The sequence below is a fragment of the Atractosteus spatula genome, chromosome 1, assembly GCF_055471065.1.
Source record: "Atractosteus spatula isolate fAtrSpa1 chromosome 1, fAtrSpa1.hap1, whole genome shotgun sequence".
NCBI classification, from domain to species: domain Eukaryota; kingdom Metazoa; phylum Chordata; class Actinopteri; order Semionotiformes; family Lepisosteidae; genus Atractosteus; species Atractosteus spatula.
This window is the reverse complement of record NC_142706.1, coordinates 14,025,058-14,052,978: the sequence shown is the minus strand read 5'-3', so window position 1 is coordinate 14,052,978 and position 27,921 is coordinate 14,025,058. Positions and strand designations below refer to the sequence as shown.

Below are 27,921 nucleotides of genomic sequence, written 5' to 3'. Positions count from 1 at the left end.
TTTTATTTGCAGGAATATCTTTTTAATTTTCATGAGAAGTTATAAGCTTTTGCTGCATTTTGAAAGCAGAAAAACAGCATATTGCTTAATGCCATAAGTAATTAGTCAATTATAGTAGAGTATTCAATTATAGTATTTTATCTGTCCTCTGAATAGTCCTGCTTTAAAATTTTATATATCCTATTATATTGTCGATTTCACATCTTCGCTTTAATATTCTTGTGACATTTTGTTCAAAATGTTATGTACTGACTTATGGTTTTCAACATAAAGCTCTAATAAGACCTGAGAAAGCTTATCATTCATTCTCTGAAAGCAGATTATATGGTGAAAACATGAAAATGTTTGAAAATTATCATATTAATTCTGAAAGAAAGAACATTGAAACTATATCTTAAAGTCCCAAAATTGTCTGTGAAATACATTTTAAGTACTTTAAGTTTAAGATTTAAGGGCTGTTAAATAATTAAGATAATAATTACAATTTGTGTATTATAATTAAATAATTTTAGCATTGTCTTAAAACATTTTAAAAAATAGTGGATTAACCACCCGACACATTTGTTTTAATTTTTAAGAGGGTTACAAAAATATAACACTGGCCACACAACCCCAAATAATTTGAATAAGCAATGAAAGGTCGGCATTAACTGTGGTTGAACTTGTGGAAAGGAAATGTGTGATATTTGGTATCTTTGCTCTTTTATCTCTGTCATAACTGGACAAGAGAAAACAGAGAACAGGTAAACACCCCTTTGGAGTTCACAGTTAACATTAGCTTTATCTTTGCCAAATCATCTTGTATACAGGTACAAGTAGGGATCTGCATCAGCATGCATAGGCTACAAAGGAACAGGTGAAGGTTCATTCCATGCTGAAAGGTAACAAAAAGAAAGACTACATTTTGGCTTTGGTGTGTCACCTGAAAAACGTTTCTGAAATGTTTTTATACCTTTCACAATTTCATAGCATACATTTTACTGTAGATTGAAGATGAAAGTGTTAATAAGTTAAATATCTAAAAAAAACTACTGTATATACAGTATACTGTATGTTCTTTTCCAAACAACCGTCTCTTTGTTTTGTTTTTGTTTTGATGATCAACAGAATTTCAGAGGATGAAAAACATTACTTTTCTTGTCTTACAGGACGCACAGAGGGCAGCCTTGTGGATGGACCCAGAGCAGGCCAGATGGAAAAAGAAAGAGCCAGTCATGTGGCGGATGAAAGACTGATATTTACACAATCCAGTAATGTTCACCAGTCCGAAAACCTGATCACAAAATTGCATAATGGAAACCAACTACAGGAAGTTCCCCCACAGCAGACCAATGGGGATAGCAACTGGAACCATTTTAAACCTAACATGGGAATCAACCAAATGAAGATGTATCAAGAAAACTGTTCTAGTCCCCCTGTAAAGCAAGAGCTATTAGAACAATCCCAGCATATTAAGAATGGAGGAATAAAACATGCATTAAGTGAATCATCATTACTGGAGCTTTGTCAGTCCAAAAAACCCCGGATGGATGCGGAGATAAATGGACAAGGAAGTCAGATAGCGAAAAACAATGTGATCAGCTCATGGAGTAAAAATGAATCTGCAGAAATGGAAAGAAAGCTAGGCAGCTTCCCTGAGCCTTTGAAGCCTTCAGAGTGTAGTAATGTTCCACAGTGCCCCGACACACAGAAGGAGCTCAACCTGAATAAGGAAAACTGTAACTACTCCAACAGGGACATTTTCTCACTCTCCAGGGACAAGAAAGTGCCAATTTCAAATGGTGCTATGGTTACTTCTTCTTCCATGGAAGACATGCCTGACTACCTGTTGGAGCAAACACTGTCTCAGTATAACCCAGCCCGTGTTTCCATTACATCACAGAACAATGAATCTCAAGACAATGCCATCAAGAGCCCAGCTGAGAGCAACTTGGAAGAGGAAGTCAGAAACTCCCCATCACATGTCTCAGGTTTGCCCATTTCACCCGAGATACCTGTTTCTGTACAGTTGGATACAATATCACCAGAGATCCACACCAAAAGCATTTACAGCCCCAGGTTTGGCACAGATGGATACTCTGGTGCATTTCAAGGAAAGCACCAGAAGCAACCACAACAAGAGTCTTACTCTCTCCAAGATGTTCCAGGCAAAGATGAGCAAAACTTACAAAGTCAGGAGGGGCAGGTCCCCAGCATTGTCCTACCTGCAAGACCCGATGGCAGCTTACAAGATCAAACCCATGTGGAGTGCTTCTCAGACAACTTGAAGACCTCAGATACTTATGTTAAGTCTAACAAAGACTTCAGTCAGGAGCCTTACCTTTCTAGGATAGAACCTAAGTTCCCACTTGAGGAAGGTGAGACAGACAGATTGATTAGTTTCAATGATAAAGCTATGGAAAGAACATTGAAAAGCAAAGAATCAGAAACCAGGCAACAAGAGCTACTGTTTGAGAGTCAGCAGCACTTTGACCACCCTACTGCAGCTGGGACCAGCCAGTCTGCTGCTCCAGAGTTAATTAATAGTCACCATGTTTCAGCCAACAGTCCACAACCTCAGCCATCCTATAAACCTCAGCAGGATCAAAAGGCTCTTCGGCACCTTTTAGCCCACCAAGCACCAAGCAGTAATCTGGAGAACAAAAGAGGCTTTAAAGAGGAGGCAGGGGAAATGTTGCAGCAGACCAATTCCTATGCCGAGACGACGTGGATAGATCTGAACTCATCCCAGTCTCCACAACAAGGGGACCTATCACGGTTATGGAAGGATTTCAATTTACGGCAACAACAGCAAATGTCAAATCAGAGTCAAGAGAAAATACAGGATTCTGACAATATGCAGGGATTTCAAATCCAAGGATTCAGTCACTCTAGCATGCAGCAACAACAGAAGCAGTTGTCGGATGTGTATAAACCAAATGTAGAGCAAGATCAAGCTCAACGTACTGATACTGCTGAATGGCAACATGTGAATTCCAATACCCCTTCTGGTGTACAACAAGTAGAGCCTCAAATACAACCAAATAAGCTACAGCATCAATCTTCACAATGTAGCCTTACCCAGCAGCAGGTACAACATCCATTTCAGCCCAAAATGCTGCAGGAGGGCGAGTGCAACAGCATACAAGAAATAAAACAGATATACTCATCTAATTTTTTACAGCAACAGCAGCAACAGCCACACCAGGATCGCACAGAAGAACATCAGGTACTCAATACTCTTCAGCAGCATCCTTCCCAAGATACATCAAGTATAGGAACAGGTCAGCCAAAAGACTCCTGGAAGTTGGAAGAATTCATTAGGTTAGAAAAAGGGTTCAAATCCTCAGACTGTAAATCCCAGCCACCACAAGTGCAGCAGCAAACAGCAACACTTTCACCTAATACAAATACCCCTGGATTTTTAGATTCCTCATTGCCCAGTGCACAGCCTCAACAAAACGACTCATCGCACTTTACCTATGGAAAAACCAATAACACAGTAATGCACTGTAAATTCACTAATGCAACTGAAATCCAGCAATCCCAATACTGTCCCAATCCCGCTGCCCCGAAGCAATATGTAGAACAGCAAAGGATACGAGAACAGTCAAACCACAGAAATGTCTCTCAGCTACCACCCCCATCAACACAACGTCAACCTCAGCAAGGTGCTTTAAACCAACACATCCTGGGACACATGACTGCGCAGATGTATCCTAAAACTGAGTCACGGGACTCATGTGCACAAGCTCAGCAAGGGCAAAACCAGAACCACCCAGGAGATCTTCAAAAGCATGCCATATTGCGAATGCACCTGTTGCAGAAACAGGAAAAGCAAGCTTACCAGCAGAATCTGGAGGATTTCAAGCATCTGCTGCAGTCCATCAAAAAAGAGAACCATCCTATGTCTGAGCCACCTGTGCCTCAAACAGCCAGAGATCTAACGAACTCAGCTGTGAACAATATGATAAAGCAAGAATACTCACAGATGAACTGTGATCAGTCACGGCAGAAGAGCATCATTGCCACAATGGAGCACCAGCTGAAGCAGTATCATCCCTCCCCCTTATTTGAAAGGAAATCAATAGTCATAAAGTCCCCTAAGCAGGTGAAGGTTGAGACCTCAGGTCCTGTAACAATATTGTCAACAAATGCTGACCTAGGAAATGGAGACATTGGAGCTGCCTCCCTGAAAAAAAAAGATTATACGCCAACGAAGAAAACAGAGCCCAATCTCAACAGCTTCATAGAGTCCCCAATGAAACTGTTGGACACTCCCATCAAAAACTTGTTGGACACCCCTTTTAAAACTCAGTATGAGTTTCCATCATGCCACTGTGTTGGTAAGGCAAGACAAGTATTCTAATAATGGGTGTTAAATTTCATAAACGTCAAACCAAAGAAAAATATAATATCCTAACAAGAATCGTTAATGATTGGTTCAGACTTTCCTAGAATACCTCCAAGAATTAAAAACCATCCGAGATTTTAAAATGATCTAGTGTGCAGTAAATACACATGTAAAACGGTAAAAAAAGATAAAGGATAGGATAGTATGTTACCCCACATTAAAAGTATTGTGTTGCTGGCAGTAAACTTTAAAACCAGCAATGACAGGACTCATTCTAATAAGATCTTATTACATAAAAGACACATTGGTAAAATGGTTTGGTAACTTTTTGGTAATTTTTGGTGTTAAATTAAAAAAGGCAGATAAAAAGATAAATTTAAAGATAAAAAATGCTTTGAGTAAAAACATCTGTACCTAAGTCCATGTATAAATTTGAGTGTGGACACTCCTGGGGTAGAAGCTATTCACAAGGATGAGGCTGTGTCTGCCATTGTTAATCCCCTTTACATATCTAAATAGCTTAATCATATCTCCCTGAAGACTTCTTTCCTCCAGGCCAAATAGCTTCACTTCTTTTAAAACTGCACTCTTTAATTGTGTATTAAAGCACATGCAAGAATTGTAAATCACAAAAATGGGATGAATTAAATCCTGCACAGTAACTGTACATTAAAAGTGCTTCTGACTCATGTTATAAGGGACTTATTTTCAGCACATATATCCAGATAGAGTTTTACATTGAACTCACAGCAATATACACTATGCTATATCCATTACTTCAATGTTCACATGTGTTATTTTAAAAGTATTGTTATGAAGGTCTGGTATTCAGACTTTTTAAATAAACTCATCTCACAGATGTGTTAAAACTGTTTAAACGTAAGTGAAAGGTGATTTTTCTTTGCTTTTAATTTAATTGCAATCAAGTAATTTCTAATTAATAAAAAAATATTCAGATTTTCTAACAATCTGAATCAGATAACTTTCATGTTTAGTTTGTGTGGACTAATTCCTTTGTTGACCATGACTACAACCTGAAATTGATCAAAATGTGTGCTTTACAATGCAGGAGATTAAAAAAATTATATCCTTTTTGCTCCAAAAGAGTTTTAAATTAAATAACTCTGATGAACTACTGCATGCACTTCAGATATAAATATAATATATATAAATTTATATTCAATATAAATTTAAAACTATAAGCTATTCAAATCAATCTCCTTTGATATATACATATATATCCTTAGTTTATTCAATGTGAGCATAGACGAAGTGCATTTTTGGGACTTCTCTTTCAGTTCTTGAGTTCTGTTTACCTGGCCTCTTATATGAGCTGGGTTATCCTAGACAGCAAGATGAAACCCAGAAGCACATTTCTTTCATTTTCAGACAGGTCAATGAGGCAGTTAAGCCCATTATATACAGTCAGATGTGATCAGTTAAGATACGATTTTCTAGTCACCTCAGGCAGTTTATGATGCATTGAGGTGCAACTTTATGGGACTGGAAGTCCTATACATGTTTAATATCTTATGACCTGATTACCTTACATAATGTACTTGTTTGACACATATTCACAAGACTGAATTCTGAATGTACAGTATAAAGGCTTTTCAGAGAGATACCAGCTTGGTTTGGGAATTATGTACAAACAGGCAGAAAGGTAGAAAAATAATTCTTATGCCTTTTCAAATATTCTGTAGTTTTATATGAAAAATTAATAGTGATAACCTTTATTTTATATGCTGTAGCACCTTTCAGCTCAACATGCTTTTAAATAACAAAATGAAACAAAAAGACAGGCATAGTTATTTTCTTCATAGATAAATCATCTTCTTGCACAAAAAAACAGATGTTCATATGATCAGCAATGCCATCAACTAATTGAATTTAGTACTTATAAAAGAAGAATCAATTTGACCAAAATGTAATTTTTAGATCTTTTGCTATTTGAAATTACTTTCATGGGGGGTATATTCGTTTAAATAAAAATGGGTAATCCATTTATTGCCAATGCTGATGATCTTGATCTCCAAATATTACCACAAACGTATTAAAACTGCAACAAAAAAACAAAAACAAAAAGAAAATACAGACTAGGTTGTGAATTCTGTTGTAGAACTATTTCTAACAAAACAGAAAAAATACACAATAGCATGCACTTGAGCACCTTTGATGTCAGGCCACAATTAAATTGTTTTTTACAATTCTTAACACTCCAAATTGAAACCCCTTGCCATTCACTGAAGTACTATAGAGAGATGATTAGACATTCTACCAGTTCTGTGTGTTCTGATGATAGTTTATTTAAAACAATGCCACGTAGAGGCAGAACTAAATATATCTCCACAGATTCCTCACTTTCTTTGATCTAATTTTGCATTGCTTCGTCCTGTAATGGTTAGTGCCCAAGCAACATGTAAGAAATGTCTAATTTAAATGTGTATTATGTGTTTTTTTCTGTATGGTAATACTGTATATTATTACATTATTCTACAGTGATATAAATCACTATAAATCGTTAATTACAATTTTTTGTCTCCTACTAGAACAACTCTGCGAGAAAGATGAAGGCCCTTACTATACTCACCTGGGGGCAGCTCCAAATGTAGCGGGAATCAGAGAAATCATGGAAAAAAGGTAAAATGTGAAATTAGCATATTATCTAAATAGATAAAAAGTGATTTATTCGTTAAACAGCTGCTGTGCGGCGATCTGACAAAAGAGCGCAATAACAAAAATGTACACATATTATGAATTTGTAAATAAAAGAACTAACCAAACCAGATCACGACTTCATGAAAATATAGAGTAATATAATTTGGGTAGAATTCAATATAATGAACAACATTCAATTTTACCTATAAAAATGTCAATTGGAAGTTATATATTAATTAAAACAATAACCATAACCATTGTGACATGAAAATGATCATATACAAACTGACATCCAGCATGGGCATGGAATTCAGCCCTCTTGTGATCCCTAAACCAGCAGTTGCTGACAGTCTGGGCCAGTCCAAAATACAGGATGAGTCACTCAGAAGAGGACATATTACAACAGTATTTCACGTGGCTATGAGCATGTGTCCTAGCGAGATTTCTACATGTCACAGACTTGAAGGTAATATTCAAAAACACTGATTTTTATATGTGCTTCATATTTTTTGAAAGGTTTGGCCAAACAGGCAAAGCCATCAGGATTGAAAAAGTGGTGTACACTGGCAAAGAGGGTAAAAGCACACAGGGATGTCCCATTGCCAAATGGGTAAGGCAGTTTTATGTATCATTTTTTCCCACACCAGCACTTAGCTGTGCTTTATTGAAGTATACAGTACATTGGCTAAATATTATGCTGTCCAGGAAATATTTAGAAATTAAGTTGAGTGCTGAGACACTGCTGTTCAACCTTAATTGCTCCAGTAAAATACTCAGCAGTATAAATGGGTACAAATGTGTCACTTTGAAAAGAAGTGTCAGCTTTATAAAAAAAATAATTTCTTTAAACAATTAAAAAAATCGCCATTTAGACTAGTGAAAACAGGGAGTATTGTCTTGACATTACTCTGCACTTTTGACAGAAACTGGGAAAAACAATGTTTCATCTACTCAGAGTGACCCTATCTGAGCAAACATCATAACCCAAATTTAAATCCACCTTTGAATCAGTAGCTTCGCAAAGTCCAAAGATGAGCCATATCTTGTAAAAGTAGAGTCTGACTTAAAAAGCACTTTCAATCAAAGGCTTGCACAGATTATAAAGACAAGTTAAACCAGTAGTTTTTAAGATAATAATGAAAATAATCTCAAAACTAAAGTGGCAAAAGGAATTTGTAAGATAAAAGGATGAAAATAATTCTTTCAGAAAAGAGTGCTCAACAGGTGGCAAATTAATTTGTAACTTTCAAAAAGCAAAATCACAAGAGAGAGTATGTCTCTTGTAAGTTTTGTTTCAACTCTTGTAGGCACAACATACTGTATAAGTAGTTCTTGGGGGGGGGTGAGCGCTTTAAGAGCTCTTTGAGGGCTTTGTTGCCTACCATTAAGGTTTAATTCACATATTTATGAGCCACTAAAAAAAAAAACAGGAGCCATCTGAAAGCCTTCCACAGGCCAAAACAAAAATGAGAAAATTTCAGAGGCGTGCAAGTGGATTTTTGAATGGTTTCTGAACTAAGACTGCTCTGTACAATACACCCAAATTAAGTATTGAAGATAAGACCCCTTTATTAGCCATATACAATTTCTTGCACATACCCCAACTTGCTCTCAATGAGACACACAGGCACAGAAATAGGGAGAGAGAAGCTTGGGGTCAAAGCACACAGTTAGCCATTTACTATATACTGTGCCCCTGGAGCAGCTGGGGTTAAGGGCCTTGCGCAGGGGCTCTGCCAAGTAGGATTCCTCTGCCAGCTGCAGGATTTGAACCAGCAACCTTCCAGTCACAGGCACAGATCCTTAGTCACAGTGCCACCCACAGATTTAAGGATCACCTGGAGTTTTCTCCTGAACAGGGTTCCCAGAATACCTCCTTACACTGAGCACCAGCTTCGGCCTTCCTCTTGCAGGTCATACGTCGGAGCGGGGTGGAGGAGAAGCTGCTGGTGCTGGTGAGGGAGCGTGCCGGGCACAGCTGCAGCACGGCAACCATCGTGGTGCTCATCCTCATCTGGGAGGGCATCTCCCCCACTCTGGCTGACAGGCTCTACTCCGAGCTAAGCCAAACCTTGAAGAAGCACGGGGCTCTCACAAACCGGAGATGCGCACTGAACGAAGAGTAAGGGGCACTTTTCTTCATCTTTCTCCAGCCTGTCTGCCAACAGAATCTCTTCTCCCATTTTATTTTCTCCCATTTTTGGTGATTTAAATACTCATCGATGTTTCTGTAGAAGAACCGAAAAGATCTATCGCAAGACAGCGCAGCTTTGTTTGTGTCATTCATGACAGTTCTGATTTAAAAAGCATGCCTGGCTTGGCTTGGTGTTAAGCCTTTTATCAGGCATCTCATGGGCTGAAAAAAACTAAAATCATCTTCATAAAAAATCGAACTTCACAAAAAATATTAAAAGGCAACTAAAAATGCTCACTCTACTCCAAACTTTTCTATGAGAAAGAATTTGATTTTTCTCAATAAATTATAACTGAAGCACAATAAAGTATTAACTGTAGACCTTTTTAAGTAGTGCCTTTATAAGCAATCGTTACAATACATAAAAATCTCATATTTCAATAACATTATAAATTTACTAAGTAGACACTTTTATCCAGGACGATTTTCAAAATAGACAATAATTTATTAATTAAAAACAAAGCACTCAAATTCAAACACAGTACAAAAATAAGTCAAAATAAAATAAAAAATTACTGAGAAACGTGACTCAGGGACATAGACAAATAATGCCTCTGCAGTGCAAAGTGAAAATATTGTGTTTGTGAATATCCATCAAAATTGTGTCAAAATTCATGTCTTCAAGGTTTTAGTATTGGTTTTATATAACTGAAGGTAAGGACCCAATAAAATAGTCTAAGTCTTAACACGTTGAAGATATTGCTGTCATCCAATTTTTTTATATACAGTAAGTACAATCAGAGAATAGTAAATCAGCTACCTCAGTATTAGGTTTAGTGGGTTTACAGGTCAGAAGTGACAATTCATACCATGTAAGTTTAGTATGTGACTGAGAGGAAATATGCAGATATTAGGTAGCAGAGGGCCTATTATAGAGTCGTACATCTCCAAAGACAGAGATGTTCCAGCAAGAGAGAGAATGTCAGTGCTTTAAGGGCAGTTTCAGAGATGACAAACCCTGTAGCCAATTAAATAGAATATCATGATTTACAGTATCAAGTATAGCACTGAGGTCTAAGAAAATTAAGATATAGTTCCCAAATCATCTGTCATCATCATGAACAACAAAGCTGTGTAATTGTTTAAATCCAAACCTAAAGAGTTCCAAATGCTCTGAGACAGATGGAGCAGCTGTTGTATTCACGTCATGCCATTTGGTTGTTCTTAATTTAAATAGTTTCATCACCTTATTAAGTACTGGTAGAGTTCCAGGCTTTTGTCTAATTGAGCATCACTGGATGAACCTGAATATATTAGTGATTACAGTGGATTCTTCATTGAACAGATCTTTAAAAGATGTTGCTTGCAATGACATTTGACTGCCTCCTTTTCCTTGGTCAGTCCTGTCCCTTCCTTTTTGATCTAAAGAGACTGGTTCATGGATATTTGTGCCATAAATTGTTCTTGAGGCAGTAAAAAAACTACAGATAAAATTTTTGTCTGCAAAATATTGAATTACCTGTTCCTCATGTCAGAGGTTCTCCTTTGATTCTGTGTCTCTGCTTTTGGTGATCCATCTTCTTCTGCTTGGATGTTGGGTCACTGTCATTCACAGAAAGACTCGCACTTATGATCAGTAAGATCATTGATCATTGATCTTCTGGTCACTTTTGGCATCTTTTGTGGCATTAAATCCCATTGCTTCTTCGCAGGTATTTGTGAAATGTGTCTAAAAGTGTCAGTGGTTTGACAATCGATTTTGCCAGGATGTTTTGGGTATGTTTGTGTTTTTTCTGCAAATTCAGGAAGCTACTCAACATATTTGTTAATGAGAAGAATACCATTAGAGTGGACATTTCCATCTCCTTCTGTATTAGTCATACCGTCTCTTCCAACTTCAACTTGTTGGCCAAAGGATTTGTATAGTGTGTCTATGAAGGAATACATGGCATCTTTTACTATGAAGAAACAGTTTCAGTCCAACTTATATATCTTGGCAGAATGCGATCTTGACCCAATGGCATGAAGATTGAGGCTTTTGGTGGTTTCATGCTGCTGTAGTCTGTCTGCCAGAATAGATGTTTCAGCTAGTAAATCTTCTGCTTCTTCTGCCTTTAAGCCTCTCCCTGAGTATGCAGGATGCATGAATTCTAACATGCCTTCCTGGTTACTGATGCAGCACTGGAATTGAAGGAGTCCTTCCTTACTTTACCCTTTTGATGCTGACTCTACGTTACCCATTGTTTCACAGGGAGGGTCATGGTGTGGACTTTAAAACCAGGCACATTCTAATATTTTTGCAAGGATACAAATACTGGATTTGTGCCAACAACAATAGACATTATTCACATTATCCAAAGCCATATAAGGTATTCAAGCATGGACATAACTGAAGCAGTTTAAAAGCTCCAGGCACCATGCCAGAGCTCAGTTATGTATTATGTTGAGCACCAAGGGGCAAAGGTCAGATAAACAAGTCAAGATAAACCAAACGGAATAGGGTCCAACAAACAGAGATTAATTCAATAACACACACAGGTGTAAATTGTGCAAATTGCAAAACAGGAGAACCAGCAAGATGTGGTATTTTAGAAGCATGAGAAGAGGTTAGAATGTGGTGCTGGATGTAATTGAGCTTATTTGTGAAAGATTTTAAAGAGGTTTTTAGAAATTAGATGAAGCAAGTAATGTGACAGGACAGTAAGGTGTTATTAATTGGCTCCTGGGAATTGGCCCAGGTGTGAGTGTGCGTGTTTGTGTTTTTAAGTGCCCTGTGAAGGACACACATCCCATATCCTGCCTTGTGCCCATTTCTTGTTGGGACAGGCTTCAGCTCCCCCATGAACCTAAAATGGATGGATGGAAATCCCATAACATAAAGCACAGGCTGTCTCTTAAATGTCATTTTTGGCTTCTGAAAATTGGGTAAGAGTATCTTGTGTTAGAAATACTGTAGTAGAGCAAATGTTAAATATAAATAAAAAGTTGTAATATACTTCAAATTTCACCATACAGATGCAGCCATTCAAAATGCGTGAGGTATTTCGCGGCATACCCCGGTGGGCGTGTCACAGTATCACGCGGTATGACGCAGTTAACGTGGTGTCACGTGGTTAACTATCCGGCGTCGCCTTGTAAAACCGCCAGGGGGAGCTAAACCTCTCATGTACAGCATTTGAGCCTTTAATTTTGAACTGTGTATTACAGCATGTTAATCATCAGTCATTAAAATGTTGGTATATTTTATGAAAGCAAGATTGCTCAGTTGGACAAAAGTACACAACCTACCTTTATCAGAAATATCAAAGCCTTTACTGAAGATATTACTAATAGTATTAATAATGGATGACTTTGGACAAGCTGTATACTCAAAGTATAATTTCTTTAGCACATTTGTACAAGCACTTGGAATCTGTCCAAGCCATACTTTGCCAGGCATTTTGTTTTACTTCAACGGGCATAAAAACTTCCTTGCTTTTAACAGGGCGTTTCATAATTTCTAGCTACGAAAATGATTTAAAATGCGACACCTATCATTCAACTAGAGCTTAAAATATCACAAGGAAAAATACACACCGGTATTCCATTTCTCCCTAAACATTGTAAGCTTCGAAGTCTTTAACTAACGTGATACCGGAGTCAACAAGCATACTTTTAGAATTTGATTAAAAGGGAATATAATATGGAATCACGTATCTCAAGAAATTAATAACGGTATGATTATATCCGTGTACTGCGGCAGGGCTGTGTAGGGCTGTTTCGCCTGCTTGTTCATGCGAGCTGTCTTGTAGCCTACTGGTCTAGGTGAGTGACTACCAACTGGCAGGTTGTGTGTACAAATCCAGCTGGTGCTGTACCTTCCAGTTTTATTTATTTATTTTTTAATCACGTAACATAAACATATTACCGTATGCAAACTGTACTGTATACAATATGTATATGTATATTTAATGTCTTAACTGTGCCCGTTTAAGTATTGAATATTCATATCTAATTTTACCACTGAAGGGAAATCTTAACATAAACATACAGTATATGGCTGGTCTTGGTACTTTAAAGAAAAAAATACACACCAGTATTCCATTTCTCCCTAAACATTGTAAGCTTCGAAGTCTTTAACTAACGTGATACCGGAGTCAACAAGCATACTTTTAGAATTTGATTAAAAGGGAATATAATATGGAATCGCGTATCTCAAGAAATTAATAACGATATAATTATATTCATGTTGCAAAAGAACTGCAACGGACATAAAAACTCCCTTGCTTTTAACAGAGCGTTCCATAATTTCTAACTACGAAAATGCCAGGTGAAAGGATTTGTAAACATATTTTGTTAAAGCAAGTCAGTTTTTTCTGCAACACATAAAATACATTTTTCCAAGAAAGTTTAGCCTTTGTCACTAATGAAACCACTAAATAAAGACATAAATATAGAAATCTTAAGATTTGTTTTATTTAATGTTGGTAGCAGGATGAACTGTCAGAGTGTATATTTTGTCGCAAAGTTGCTGCAAGATGTTAACAGTGAAAAAGGTATTTAGAAATGAGTTATTTCAAGATGAAAAAGAAAACATACACGAAACATGGTTTCATTACGACCAGAATCGGTCTTGAGATATTTTTAACTTGATTTACAGTATTTGAGAGGTATGTCTTAACACCGATACTACAGTGCTTAAGTACTGCTCACGTATATGTTTCTAGGTTTATATTATGCATTTCATACGGTCAAATTACTTTTGAGCAACTAATAAGAAGCGCGAAACGGTATGCGTTTTACTTTCGTTTTGTGCTGGGAGCCATGGATTGATTAGAGATATCAAGTACATACAAGTCATTTTTTAAATGTTGTAGTTCGTCTTGAAAAAATGTTACGAGTACATCATCTATCAACAATCACACAGGTTCTGTTTCCATATTGCGGATTTTGGTTAGGTATTATCAAATCCAGTGGCGCTGTTAGTTTACTGAGTCCCATGTCACATGGTCTGTGATTGAAACCGGAAAAACTGGTTTAATTCGTCACAGCCAGCACTCTTCAGGTGTGAGGGTCTTCTGCTCAGAATGAAATGCTAAAATGTTTGTGTATATTCTAATGGTAGTGGGGGCAGGGTGTGTGGGAACAGGTTTGGTTGAAATTGCATTGGAGATCTATGTTCTTCACACCTGAAACATTTTCTCTGAAAGCATTTTCTTCGCAGTTTAACCGATCTTGTTACAGCATGTTACAGTTTACTTTTATTAACCATATTAATTTTAAGTGCTTAATGTAAAATCTTGTAAAAATATATTTTCATTGTTCAAATATACATTAAGTCTGACTATCATATAATAAGTTAAATACAAAACTAAAGAAAAAATAGGGTTAAATATAATTCAAAATATTTTGCTAACAATGTTAACTGTTTATGAATAATAAAATGTATTAACTAAGGAGTAGGATGGCACAGTTGTTAGTATGTTTTTTGTTTTGTTTCTTTTTCATAAATACAACAGTAGTACCTGATGTCTCAGTGGCTTTCAAAATTAAATTATTTCTCCCTAAACATTTTAAGCATCGAAGTCTTTAACTAACGCGATACCGGAGTCAACAAGCATACTTTTAGAATTTGATTAAAAGGGAATATAATATGGAATCGCGTATCTCCAGAATTTAAAGACCAGACAATCGCAAACTCGTTTTCAATAAAATTATTTTATTCATTCAGCAGTTTGTGAGAGGGACATCCAGCAGGGAGAGACACACACACCGGTTTTCATTGACAACATTGTTTTTTTTTCAATTCCTCTTGTCTAACAGGAATGTTTTGTTTGTGGACAGACTGTTAGACAAGAGGAAATTTGTCTAACAAATTAAAAAACTCCATCCCGGCCTCTCAGTTCACCACCGCGCAGGACTCTGTTGATGCTGTCCCCGCCGGCTATCTCCCCCCAGGAAGCACAGCGGAATTCACAGATGCCAGTGGGACGAATAATTCTCCCAGATGTCCAACTGCTACCCATCACCCAGGAGATGGAGGGGGGGTTGTACTTGCAGTGCATCGGCATAGATGGGAAAGCAAGAGCCGACCGCTACGCCGCCCTCGTGTTTCGAAATCTTGTGACTTTTGAAATTTACTGGGGGTGGACCACGTCTGTAAATTTCGATGGGTCCAGAGGCAAAAGTGCCTTGCCTTGCAATCTCCGGGAAACCATTAGTACGATGGTGAATCGGAGATTCTCAACCCTTGCTGCGTACGACTGGAAAAGAATTCGTGATCGGATCAACGAAATGCTTCGTAGGAGGAGGCGGTCTTTTCCTCTTGTCTAACAGTCTGTCCACAAACAAAACATTCCTGTTAGACAAGAGGAATTGAAAAAAAAACAATGTTGTCAATGAAAACCGGTGTGTGTGTCTCTCCCTGCTGGATGTCCCTCTCACAAACTGCTGAATGAATAAAATAATTTTATTGAAAACGAGTTTGCGATTGTCTGGTCTTTAAATTCTGGAGATACGCGATTCCATATTATATTCCCTTTTAATCAAATTCTAAAAGTATGCTTGTTGACTCCGGTATCGCGTTAGTTAAAGACTTCGATGCTTAAAATGTTTAGGGAGAAATGGAATACTGGTGTGTATGTTTTCTTTAAAGTACCGAGACCAGCCATATACTGTATGTTTAAGTTCCAAAATTAATATCGTTTATGGGCTTCACACGCGTTGCAGTATGCTCAGGCACTAAGTAAAAGGAGATGCTTCGTATTGCTTGACTAATTTTAAAAACTAAGTTATAAATGCAGGCGCTGCTCTGGTGCGTCGGCTCCTACACAGTGCCTGTCTGCTGTAAGCGTTACAATATACATACCCAACACTGCTTGTACCCATCTGTCATGCAAATAAAACACCTTGAATTGAATTGAATTGAGGGGAGAAGGGGGGGGGTACTAAAGCCAGTACTGGCTCAATGGGCTTTGACGTGCTAATGCGTTGGTTTAACAGTCCGGGTGTGGCAGGCTTCCAATGTCAACTCGACTCGATTGGAAGACAATGAACGTATTTTAGCCCTAAATGAATTAATAGCAAACATGGTTTACATAAAATACATTTTTCCAAGAAAGTTTATAATAATACGATCTATAGTTGAAATCTGAGCCTACTTTAAAAATAAAGGAAAAGCATTTTCAGAGAGCAATCACGCTGTGTTTATGTAGAAAAAGCGATTAGGTTTATGAGCAATCTAATTACCTAATCGCTTAAAACGCTATATAAAATAAAGTTTATTTAGAGATGAATGATCAGTGTGGTAGTTTAAATAATGTGAGTCAGGAAACTAACACAGCGCCACCGGATTTAATAACGCAATAAAAACGCTATAAAATAATGTGACACAGTACAGCACAGTACAATAATACTGACCATGACTTTAGAAGCATAAATTACCTTACACTCAATTTAAACACAAGCTGTCTTTCTGTATGAACCTCTAAGCTGGTTCATACAGAAAATGTAGAAATGCATTAGCCTGATTATGATTAAAAACACATAATTAAACACACGTTTGCGATTTAAATCAGAACACGATTTAAATCAATATAAATGTTTATATTGTAACGCATACTGTCCAGCCTCCATTTCTCTATAAAAATTTACTGTTGCACACACACACACAATAGAAGCGGGAACCGCTGTCAGAAGGGAAGATATGTTCAAAATATCGCAAATATCGATCATGTTGCGATATTTTGAAATATAAAAGTCAACTGATTGTCCATAATATCGCTTACCTATTTTTTCGAAGAAATGTTTGTTAAAATAAAAGTCCAGCACCAGCTGGATTCAAACACACAACCTACCAGTTGGTAGTCACGCACCTAGACCAGTAGGCTACAAGAGAGCTCGCATGATCAGGCAGGCGAAACAGCCCTACACAGCCCTGCCGCAGTACACGGATATAATCATACCGTTATTAAATTCTTGAGATACGCGATTCCATATTATATTCCCTTTTAATCAAATTCTAAAAGTATGCTTGTTGACTCCGGTATCACGTTAGTTAAAGACTTCGAAGCTTACAATGTTTAGGGAGAAATGGAATACCGGTGTGTATTTTTTTCTTTAAAGTACCAAGACCAGCTATATACTGTATGTTTACGTTCCAAAATTAATATCGTTTATGGCCTTCACACGCGTTACAGTATGCTCCTATTCTTTTTATGCTCAGCTACTAAGATTTCCCTTCAGTGGTAAAATTCAATATCTACAACGGGCACAGTAAAGACGTTTACAGTAAGTCTTTCTACGACAGACCAACGGACCACGAGTGCCCCTGTCAGTCAACCAATCACGCACCGCGGTATCCCGTGTCATCATACCTGCGGTATCTGTACCGCGGTGTCTGTACCGCGCACTTTGAATGGCTGCATCTGTATGTGTCAAGCAATAAAAATGGTATGCCAACTTAACAGACATTCATCTGCAGAACAGCACATGATATAGTTTATTGAAATTTGAAACATTTTTGTAAAAGGTCTTCTATTAACGAAAGTAGGCCAGTAAAGCTGTCTCAGAATCACATGCATGTAAAATAAGATGACATTCCCAGTGCATTAGGTCAATGAGAGTTCTACATGAAAGGCGTAGTTGTCTTCAAAATGTTAATGAAGCCTTTCATGCCCTTTGTCTGCAGTCTCTCGGGGCTTAATTTTCTTTAAATTCTCCAGGAATTTATTACCAAGAAATGAATAATTAATAAGAAATCTTACTGAAAGTATTGGGGTGGTGGTTAGAGGGTATAATTGTCCCATGCTATCCCATAGTTCTTTTTAGAAAGAATAATTGAAATACTGTTTAGAGTCGTGTACTATACTAGAGGACCACCAACAGTCCTGGATTTCGACCTTAACTCTTCCTGATCCACATTCCCTCTATAATATTTTCTGTCATGCATATTTTGAAATCTAGCAGATCCAGAAAGTTAGTGAGATTTTAAAATTACACTTTAAAATTAAGTGCTGATTGACTCTATTGTTGATCATAACCAAAAGACCAAGAAGTGAATCAACAGAATGAATATATAGACTTTAACTCATAATGTTTAAGTCACAGTTACGTTCAGTTACAGGACTGAAACTGATAAAAATTATGTAAATATCTGTGAGGACTACATCACGCTTATCTGTGAAGCCCACATATACATGGTGTGGGCAGTACCTACATTTTCAAATTATTTCCCTTATTTTACCATTGAACAGGAATGTGACAAAATGTTCAGTTCATCTGATTATTAATTAAAACAAACCTGACTTCCCATGTTGATCAATCCCTCTGGAAGCTGCAGAGACAAGGCATACTATTGAGTCTGGCAGAATAAACAAATAGTGGATCACTCAAAAGTCACCTAATTAATGCCCCTGCCAGTGAAAAAAGACCATATAAAACGTTGGGTCAAAAGTCAAATTAGTTCCAAACCAAAAACGATTTAGTTTTGTGCCTCAACTCCATTCCTAGTGTGCAGCCGACAACATAGATATGATTTAGCAAATGCAACATACTCTTGGTAACTACAGAACCTCAGCACGCTGTGAGCTTTATTTACAGAGCCACTTAGAGCTCATAAACTAGAAAAAACTATATGTAACCCACCCCATACCGAATGATAGATAGATACTTTATTGATCCCGTGAGGGAAATTGCTGAATGCAAAAGGCTTCAAACGAAAGAAAGACTTTTAGAGATGCTATTTACAATATGCCGTTGATTCACTTTCTAGGAGGACATGTGCTTGTCAAGGATGGGATTCAGAAACTTGCGGAGCCTCCTTTTCCTTTGGGTGCTCATGGAGCATGTACTACAATGGCTGTAAATTTGCCAGGAGCAAAGTTCCAAGGAAATTCAAACTTCTTGGAGATGACCCTAAAGAGGTGGGTAGGATACTAGAATATTTTTTTTTAATGGCTCTTAGCTACACAATGTAATACTAAACAATGACAGCCATAAGTTCAAGTCCATCTCATGACAAAAACCTGATTTTCATTCATTAACTTGCCTCTTTACTTTTTAGTTAGTCTGCATCTGTAATTGTAATATAAATATAAACAAAAAGAAAGTAAAATTAAAGCCTGGACCTGCTTTGCTCTTTTGAACTATGTGATTCTGTTTTGGCTTCTAGAGTGGAAAACAACTGCTAACATTTACAAATATTAACATCAAGGTTTTATGTTTTAAGCATGTACTGCTTACAGCCATAGCTAAATTTTCAGTGTTAAAAGTTTGGTTTTACACAGGAAGAAAGGCTGGAGCAAAATCTACAGAATTTGGCAACATTAATGGCACCTGCTTACAAAAAGATGGCACCCGAGGCTTATGGAAACCAGGTATGAAACAGTGGTTTCAATGTCAGTTTTAATTGTTCCTTATATAGATTTCCTTATATAGATTTACCTTCTAATTTATTTATTTCCGTGGTGCATACCACACCTATATGGCCTAGCTACATGAAAAAGTTGAATAAGAGGTTAATTGAGTTAACACTAAATGAAAGGAAATACATTTTAATTAACAATACATGCTGAACCAAAAATTCCCTGTCTACACATTTCCCCATTGCTGCATGATCTAACAGGAGTCCCCAATACCCCGGTGCTGATTTTGATTCATTTGAATATTTACCTAATTGAATCAACCTAATTGATTGGGATGTTTGCATGTTTGGTTTTCCTGGTGTGAGATGTGATTTTACTTTGTGGCATCCTTAAGAATTAAAAACGGTCCAACGGTTCAATCAAATTAAGGCAATTAAGAGTTCAAGTGTGTAACGGAGTGTTGGATGGATCAGATCAGTTAGTTGCCTCTGTAGGATATGCTTTCCAAAGTTGTCTAGATTGCCTTTTTATTTTTCAGGTTGAATATGAACACAGAGCGTTAGATTGTCGCCTGGGGCTGAAAGAGGGGCGTCCGTTCTCAGGTGTGACTGCCTGTTTGGACTTCTGCGCTCACGCTCACAGGGATCTGCACAACATGCAGAGTGGCAGTACGCTGGTGAGTACGTTGTGAACAAAGAGTGTTCCTACACCAAGGGGCTCCCAAACATCAGAGCAATAATGTCAAAACAATGAAAATAAAATCTGTTAATTCTTGAATGATTAAGATATTTCCTTTCGAGATCAGGAGACAGTTTACAAGATGTCTATGACTCTCTATTCATAGTTGCATGGAGCCATTCAGTGAGATCTGTATACAAATTAAAGATTTACAATTCCACCAGAGATCACCTTGTCACTACATGTTATGTTAGAGACAAAAATATGGAACCTTATCCCCAGAATAAAAATGTATCCATTTCTTCATGCATACACAATACTATTTCAATGCTATGTTCTTGAGACACTATTTTTACTCTGTTACGGTGTCTTTCCACATATTTTTTTCATAAAAAATAATCCTTTACCTGGATAAATCAATATGAGATTCTTCCAATAAATCCATTAAACATCTGATCATGTTTCATGTTTATTCCTAGAAATGACTGCAACACTGAAACACGAAGAGTATACATGCAGTGTCTTTAGGGCCTGAAATTGAAATAATGCTTAATAGGAATCTTTCAGGATCTCCAATCAAAACATAGGGATGATATTTTTCACGTCATTATTGACAATTTGGCATTTTATCTGGTACAAGTTAGCTTCCCCTATGTATGTCCTCTTTATGGCGTTAACCATAAAGTATATTAAGAAAAGTGAAAAGAAAATAAAGTCAATATCATACAGTATGTGAGTTTTCGTAATATTGTATGAACATTTTATAACTTATTTTGTTATGTTCTATAGGCTAATTAAAGTCAAATTTTAGTCTTTATTTTTCCTATTGGAAGTTCGATTTTCACATAGCATTTTTGTAGATTGCACATTTTCCAAAACATACACCTCACTACGGCTGAGGTTTTGCTACATTGGGTTTATATGAAAGGCCTCAATAAATTTAGACAACTGATATTTTAACTGGTATGTCTTTTTCCAGACCCAGTGGTTTGATTTCAGATGTGCAACAAATGAAAATGATAGAAGTAGAGTCATTTGTTAAACAGATACGTGGTCTGTTAGACCAACAAATCATATTTTAAGAAAATGACATTAGTAAAGAATCAACTTAATAACATGTCTTGTAACCTGCACTATTTAATTCAGTATAGCTGTTCAACTATCCTTGCTGTGAGAAAGTTCGTTAAACATTTAAGATCTAAAAATAGTTTGAAAACAATTTTATTTATTATGCCACCCAGTGGCAAACCCCTGTTTTGGATACATGATGCCAACTCTTGTCCCTGCGTCTTTCCGCTATGCATTCAGCTAAGGAATTACAGGGCTGACCTCTTAAAAAGTTCAAAAGTAAAACTTCCATTTGTACCCCATGCAGGTATGTACTCTAACTAAAGAAGACAATCGAGAGATTGGAAAGATACCAGAAGACGAACAGCTCCATGTACTGCCCTTGTATAAAATCTCCTCAACTGACGAGTTTGGCAGCGAAGAAGCGCAGCGGGAGAAAATGAAGACGTGTGCCATCCAGGTCCTAAGTTCATTCCGCCGGCAAGTGCGCATGCTTGCCGAACCAGCCAAGACGTGTCGCCAGAAGAAGATGGAGGCCAAGAGAGCAGCAGCAAATAAGCCTTCAAACCCAGAGACACCCAACTCCAAGACAGAGAGAAATTTGCAAGCAAGAATGAAGCAAAGCACTTTCGAAAGCAGTGGCCAAACCATGTCCATGTCAGGTGTGTCTTCTTCTCTGACGTATCAGGGTGAGATATTTAGCGCTGTTACAACACGGTCAGGGGCAAGAAACTGGCATTCCTGTGGGGAACACTTAAGACCCACTGAGCAGAAAAATCTGAAGCGGTTAAAATGTTTCAAAGTTTATGGGGTTTTTTTCTATTGGGAAGAATTTTCACTCCACATCTCAAAATTACAAAAAACAGGAACAATCTTTATTTAAGAAACACAATATGGCACTACCTACCATAGTATTCCATGTGTTAATTGAATTTGCTCTGCATTTCTGTGAATGCCATCTAAAACAACATTTCTTACCTTTAGAACCAATATATCAAAGATTCACTACTCTCATTTAAGTTACTCTCCAGTCTAAGAAGTAAAAATAAGTCAAGACTCCTTACTCAATAGTTGTTTTCTTGTCACTCTGTTTACAGGTTCTCATCCAGGTCAAAGTCACATAGGGTCCTCTCACCTTGGCCCTCAGCAGAACTCCCTCAGCAGTCATCAACAGAAGAATAATCTAAATAATCATCCCAATTCACTTCACCCATCCGGCTTTCAAAGATTTCCTAACCCCACAGATCAGTTTCCAAGCACTTCCCAGCCAGCAAACCTTTACCAAGAGTCCACCACGCCCACAAACCCTTACCCGACCTCCCTGCGTGCAGCAGACTCCTATTTAAATGCATCAACTCCTATGAACTCTTACCCTGCTTCTTTAAATCCCAGCAACCTTCACACAGCATATCAATGCAATGGAAGCATGCCAGTCGACAACTGCAACCCCTACTTTGCCTCAGATCCAAAGCATATTGACTTATACAGACATCAAACTCCAGAAACCATGAGCAAAATTGGTTTGTCACAGCTTTACTCTCAACAGCAGTACAACCCCCATCAGCACTATGGACTTAACTATTCACCTCAGTATGGTGATCACAACATACAAGTCAATGGTTACGGTAATTGTAACATGAGACCCAATGTTCATTCTATGGGTCCCTACCCCTCCTTTGGTCCCAACGCTGGAACTGAGGCTCAGTTTTATGAGGCCATTTCCCGACCTCCTTCCACTCGCCCAAATCTGGACTACGCAGCAGTTAACAAGGGCAACCAGTACAATCGATATCCCAACCCGTATTTAGTCCAGAATTCCTCAGTGTTCAGTTCAGTCCATGACAGTTTTCATATGCAACATAAAACAGAGGTGAATTTGCACGGCCCAAATGGAATAGCACGGGTGCTTCCAACACTTGGAAACGAATGTCCAAATCTCTCGCAACTGGGATATGGGTTAACGAATGGGAATTTTCAGGGGAATCTCAGTGAACCAGCGCCCGGCGCACAGAATCCCAAGGAGTCGAATGAGGATGTGTGGTCAGACAGTGAGCACAACTTCCTCGATCCCGACATTGGGGGTGTGGCAGTGGCACCCAGCCACGGCTCCATTCTCATCGAGTGCGCCAAGAGGGAGCTCCACGCGACTACCCCGCTGAAGAACCCTGACAGGAATCACCCCACTCGCATCTCGCTGGTGTTCTACCAGCACAAGAGCATGAACGAAGCAAAGCACGGGTGGGCGCTTTGGGAAGCCAAGATGGCCGAAAAGGCCAGGGAGAAGGAAGAGGAATCTGAGAAGCAAGGTTCTGATAACGGGCCTAACAAGAGCGGCAGTAAGAAAATCAAGCGAGAACATTCCGAGGTGCTAGACCAATCAGAACCTCCCTACAAACGCTTCATCCAAACCCTAACACAACGAACTGTTTCCTGTACCACCAACTCCATTGTCAATACATCTCCCTATGCCTTTACAAAGGTAACAGGGCCTTACAACCGGTATATTTAGCTTTGTATTCAGGTTTACTGTATCAGAAAACAGATTAATTTTACAACTACAGGCGCTATAGTAGGTTAAAACCTCATCGCACAAGTAGCCACATGTTGCGTAAAGCTCATTCTAAAAGTGTGGTTGCCTGAAAATAATGTTTGATTATTCTATGCAATGGCTTAGGTTCCACATTCAAAGAAATAATACAAATGAATTGGAAGACATGCACATTACTCAGTCACAACTTTTGCTACATGAGCTTTACTAAATCTGGGGTGACATTATAGCAGTATTTTTCTTTTGACTTTTGCAAGATACATACTGTACTAAACCTCTGGTGCTTCATGTCCTCTACACCAGGACTTATGATACTGGAAACAAATTTAAATTGTGGTGGGTTTTATTTTATCATTGTTATGAAATAGATTTACTGTAGATTTATCATACACATAGAAAATGTAATCTTGGCATAAAACACTGACTTCTTGGGTTATTTAATTCATGGTGCTAAAAAAAGAGTGTCTTTAATATACATTTTCCATTTAAATGCCTTCAAATTCAGTGAAAATGTCTGTACGTTTTAAGGCTAAACTCAACAAGCAATCTAATTGTTTTTGAATGATGTTTTCTGCATTTAAAATGTAGAAATTTGAAATTAATGGTCTTTAACGATGAAATGTTGGATTATTAGTGCTTTTAAAGCAGTTTGTATGATTAAGGTGAAACTTTTTGAAGGATTAAATCATACCTTTAAATTAAAAGATTCACCTTTGAACTGTAAGATGCCAGAGAAGCATCAACGTTTATTTAGTACTTTAACCTTATGTGACAGGCTACATATACAATTTTAATACAATAATATACAAGGTTTTACAGAAACACTTAACATGGTGCTTATTTTTTTAAGTCACATTGAAAAAAAAATACAGATCTTTGTAGTTCGGATACATTACTGAGCCATTCAAATGGTGCATTTTTGAGTAATATTATCAAACGAAACTGAAGACCAGCATGTTTAAATATTTTTCTGTAATGGTTAGCCCACTGTCTATGATGGGTATCAGAAAAGAATTCACAGCAGGTCCTTTTGAAAAATTAAAGACTTATGTATAGTTACATAACTTGGCAACATAAATATGTTCTACGCTCACAAACGTAAGAGGTGAGGAATGCCTGGGCAAAGAACATAAAACAGGGTTAGCTATAAGTAGTTGTAACAGATTCAAAGGCAGCTGGCTTGCTGTGGAGTCTTTAAATCATTGTAATTTAGGTGTAAAATAATAGTAATTGAAAAAGAGTAAAATTTGTACAGTAAATTAAATTGCAAACATTTCTGAATTTACGCTTTAGAGTTTAGTACTGTAAAATATTATTTCTTTGGGTTTGAGCTGATTTTATTTCAAAATGGTGCTATTTGACCTGCTATCTACATGTATAATGTGAGACTCTTACTGTGTGGTGAGAAGGCTTATGAATGATGTTTCCTACTTGTCATATACCTCAGAACTAGTTTGGCAATAGGATTATGATATTAAAGCATTGTTTGTACAGTTTTATACACCATCTCTTTCACACAAACATCAAAAAACAACAACAAAACCTAAAGATTATAGAGAGGAAAAAAATATATGACATTACTTTTTCATACTTGATCTCTTAGCAAGTATAACTTGAAATTCAAGATTTGATTTTAAAACAAAATCAGGGATATTTCAGCTCATGTTCCATGTATGCCAACATTGCCTGTGTTAATGTTTATCCTTTTTATTTTATATTTTTATTTCCTTCAGGGATTTGGCTTCTCAATTCTTAATCCCTTTCTTTTCAAGTACGGTATATTATTAAAAGCTAAACCTATCTTTGTCAGTGAAAGGGTGGCAATTGTTTTAATATACTTACTGTTTTGTACATTGTGTTTACCTTTAAAGAAGTAATTTGAACAAACAGTATGCACTGAGCTGATAAAAGGGAAAAATATTACCTTGTAAACAATAATGTATTTGCTCTGTAATCAAGACAAAAGACTACGGCAGTAAATGCACATCCTTCTATCTGTGTAAAATAAGGCAAATATATTTATAACCACTAAACAATAATATTGTGCTTAATCCCCACCCCCTTATTTACAATCAAAATGATGCTGAGTAATTGTACACACGTTGAGTGGGTGTGTGCAACATGACACTCTTATCCTTTCTTTTATAGTAATCTCTGCTGAAAGCACTTCTTTATAAAAAAAATGACAATTTAAAATTGGAGAAAAAAATCAAAATGTATAAAAGTAAAACTGTTTTAAATTATACCACACTGTAAATACAACACTGTTTTGTTTGTATGTTTTTAAATCCTTTTTTATAGGTACACATTTTGTCATCTTTTTTTTAACCGCGACCCATCTTTTTTTAGGAGAAAACATCAGATCATTATTGTTTTGTTTTCTACCTGCCCAAATGAACCTGAATTTGCTTTGAATATCTGGAAGAATGTTAGAAAAGGAAAACGTTTTGGCTTCTGCAACTGGCATACAGTGCTGTATATTACATTACTGCTATATCACACAGAAGAATTTGTAAAGAACTCTGGATCTGTAAAATAAAGTGTAACTTAAGGTGTACAGGACCCAGCTTTAGTAGCAGGCTGTGATTGAGAAAGAATCAAAGTACAAACTACTTCGGGTTATCAACATAGCCATACTTGAAGTGTTACGAGTGGTGTCAACAATACTTGAATGACTTTCTGAGCTTGGTTGACCCACAGTAGTGCACAGCTCTCTTGTTAAGCTACCAGTTTATGTACACATGTTGGCATTTAGCAGTTAGACACTAAAGTTTTAAGTTTCCTTGTGTTATTTTACTGCTTTTGTCCTTTTTTTACACTTCCCTTGTTTCCAAGATGTTTGGTATGTTTAAAAAAAACTAAGGATGGTTATAAATACTGTAAGTAATGTAATGTACTGAATGCAGTTTATTTGAAAGCTGTTTATTATATCATTCCTGATATTGCTGAGATGTGGGTGTTTTTAATAAAATTTATATTTATTTAAAGCACTATCTTGGTGTTGCAGAACATCACCTTTGCAAGGTTACATATATAATGCAGAACATTAAGCATGAAAAATTCTGCATTGCCTTGATACTATATTTTACTATATTAGTTCACCATTCTCATTTCCTATGGGATTGGAATTTGCACCCTTAAATTCTCATTGATTCTCACATACTTTTATTACAGCAAAAATAACACTTAAAATACTGCAGGCTTGTGGCAGGCCAGGCCAATAACAACTGGCCTGTCACAACAGATCACTGATTAGGGTTTTGCAGATTTGTAAAAAAGCTCACTTTGATGTAACACAGGTGGTATAACTGGTTCACTACAAAACACATTTAGTTAGTGGTCTGGTGTGTTTAAGAGCATATCAGTGAATGGGAGCCCGTCACAGAGTGACACAGAATTTGTTGACACGAACACAAGTGTTTAGTTGCTATTAAAATGTATGCATACAAAACTGTATATACAGTACTACGTTGTTTAAACATTTGTACATAATGCAACTTCTATGATCCAAAATAGTTTTTTACCCCACTTTCAGTGAAGGTAAGAAATGCTCTCTAGTCCGGACTGACTGAGCTCTTACAGAACTGTACATACATCTGTAGGATTTGGTTATGTTTTATATTATGCTATAATTTATATGGTAATTATCAGTGGTGCAGTTAATTTTATTTTCTAATTACTGTGAGAATTTCTGTTTATGTATTGACAATTAAATTGGTAACTTGCACGATATCTGTAAGTATATGACTGACAAGCAACCAAATATTGCACATCATAAAAAACAATTTCTCACACAACAGGCCTGTTATTAGGAAACTAAGCATTATACTGAGTCTTCAGCATCGGGTCCAATGTCAAGAGGTAGGACCACAGTGACATTCATTTAAAGAATTCCTTACCAATCTTTTGGGGGGATTTTATATCACTTCCGTCTCAGTTTCTTCCAAGAACAAAGAAACCACCATGACAGAAAGACACTGAACTTTAAAGAAAACATCCCACGTTTTTTAATTACACTGGATTCCTGTAATTCCTGTATTAAATGACAAATCTTATGCTTCAGTAATGTTCTTTAATTAAGCCCACATTTGATGATAAATGGTCCCACAGCTGTGGAAAAAACAATCACTATTTTCCTGCCTAGGTGGTTTTTTATTGA

General features: G+C 37.1%; 1 protein-coding gene across 3 annotated transcripts in view; it reads left to right on the top strand.

Annotated features, from left to right (window-relative positions):
* The window catches only part of tet2 (tet methylcytosine dioxygenase 2), a 62,074-nt gene extending 35,319 nt beyond the window's left edge, over positions 1–26,755 (top strand). For 2 of the 3 annotated variants that reach the window (XM_088908350.1, XM_088908415.1), the window contains exons 2-10: positions 1,149–4,325; positions 6,883–6,973; positions 7,508–7,601; positions 8,905–9,113; positions 18,877–19,027; positions 19,376–19,480; positions 20,007–20,144; positions 21,522–21,876; positions 22,312–26,755. In XM_088908350.1, the coding sequence (XP_088764476.1) occupies positions 1,193–4,325; positions 6,883–6,973; positions 7,508–7,601; positions 8,905–9,113; positions 18,877–19,027; positions 19,376–19,480; positions 20,007–20,144; positions 21,522–21,876; positions 22,312–23,723 (5,688 nt within the window). In that variant the 5' untranslated portion in view covers positions 1,149–1,192 and the 3' untranslated portion in view covers positions 23,724–26,755. The remainder of the gene's footprint in view (positions 1–1,148; positions 4,326–6,882; positions 6,974–7,507; positions 7,602–8,904; positions 9,114–18,876; positions 19,028–19,375; positions 19,481–20,006; positions 20,145–21,521; positions 21,877–22,311) is intronic. The other variant, XM_088908423.1, reaches the window with a different exon arrangement.
* Positions 26,756–27,921: the final 1,166 nt, after the last annotated feature.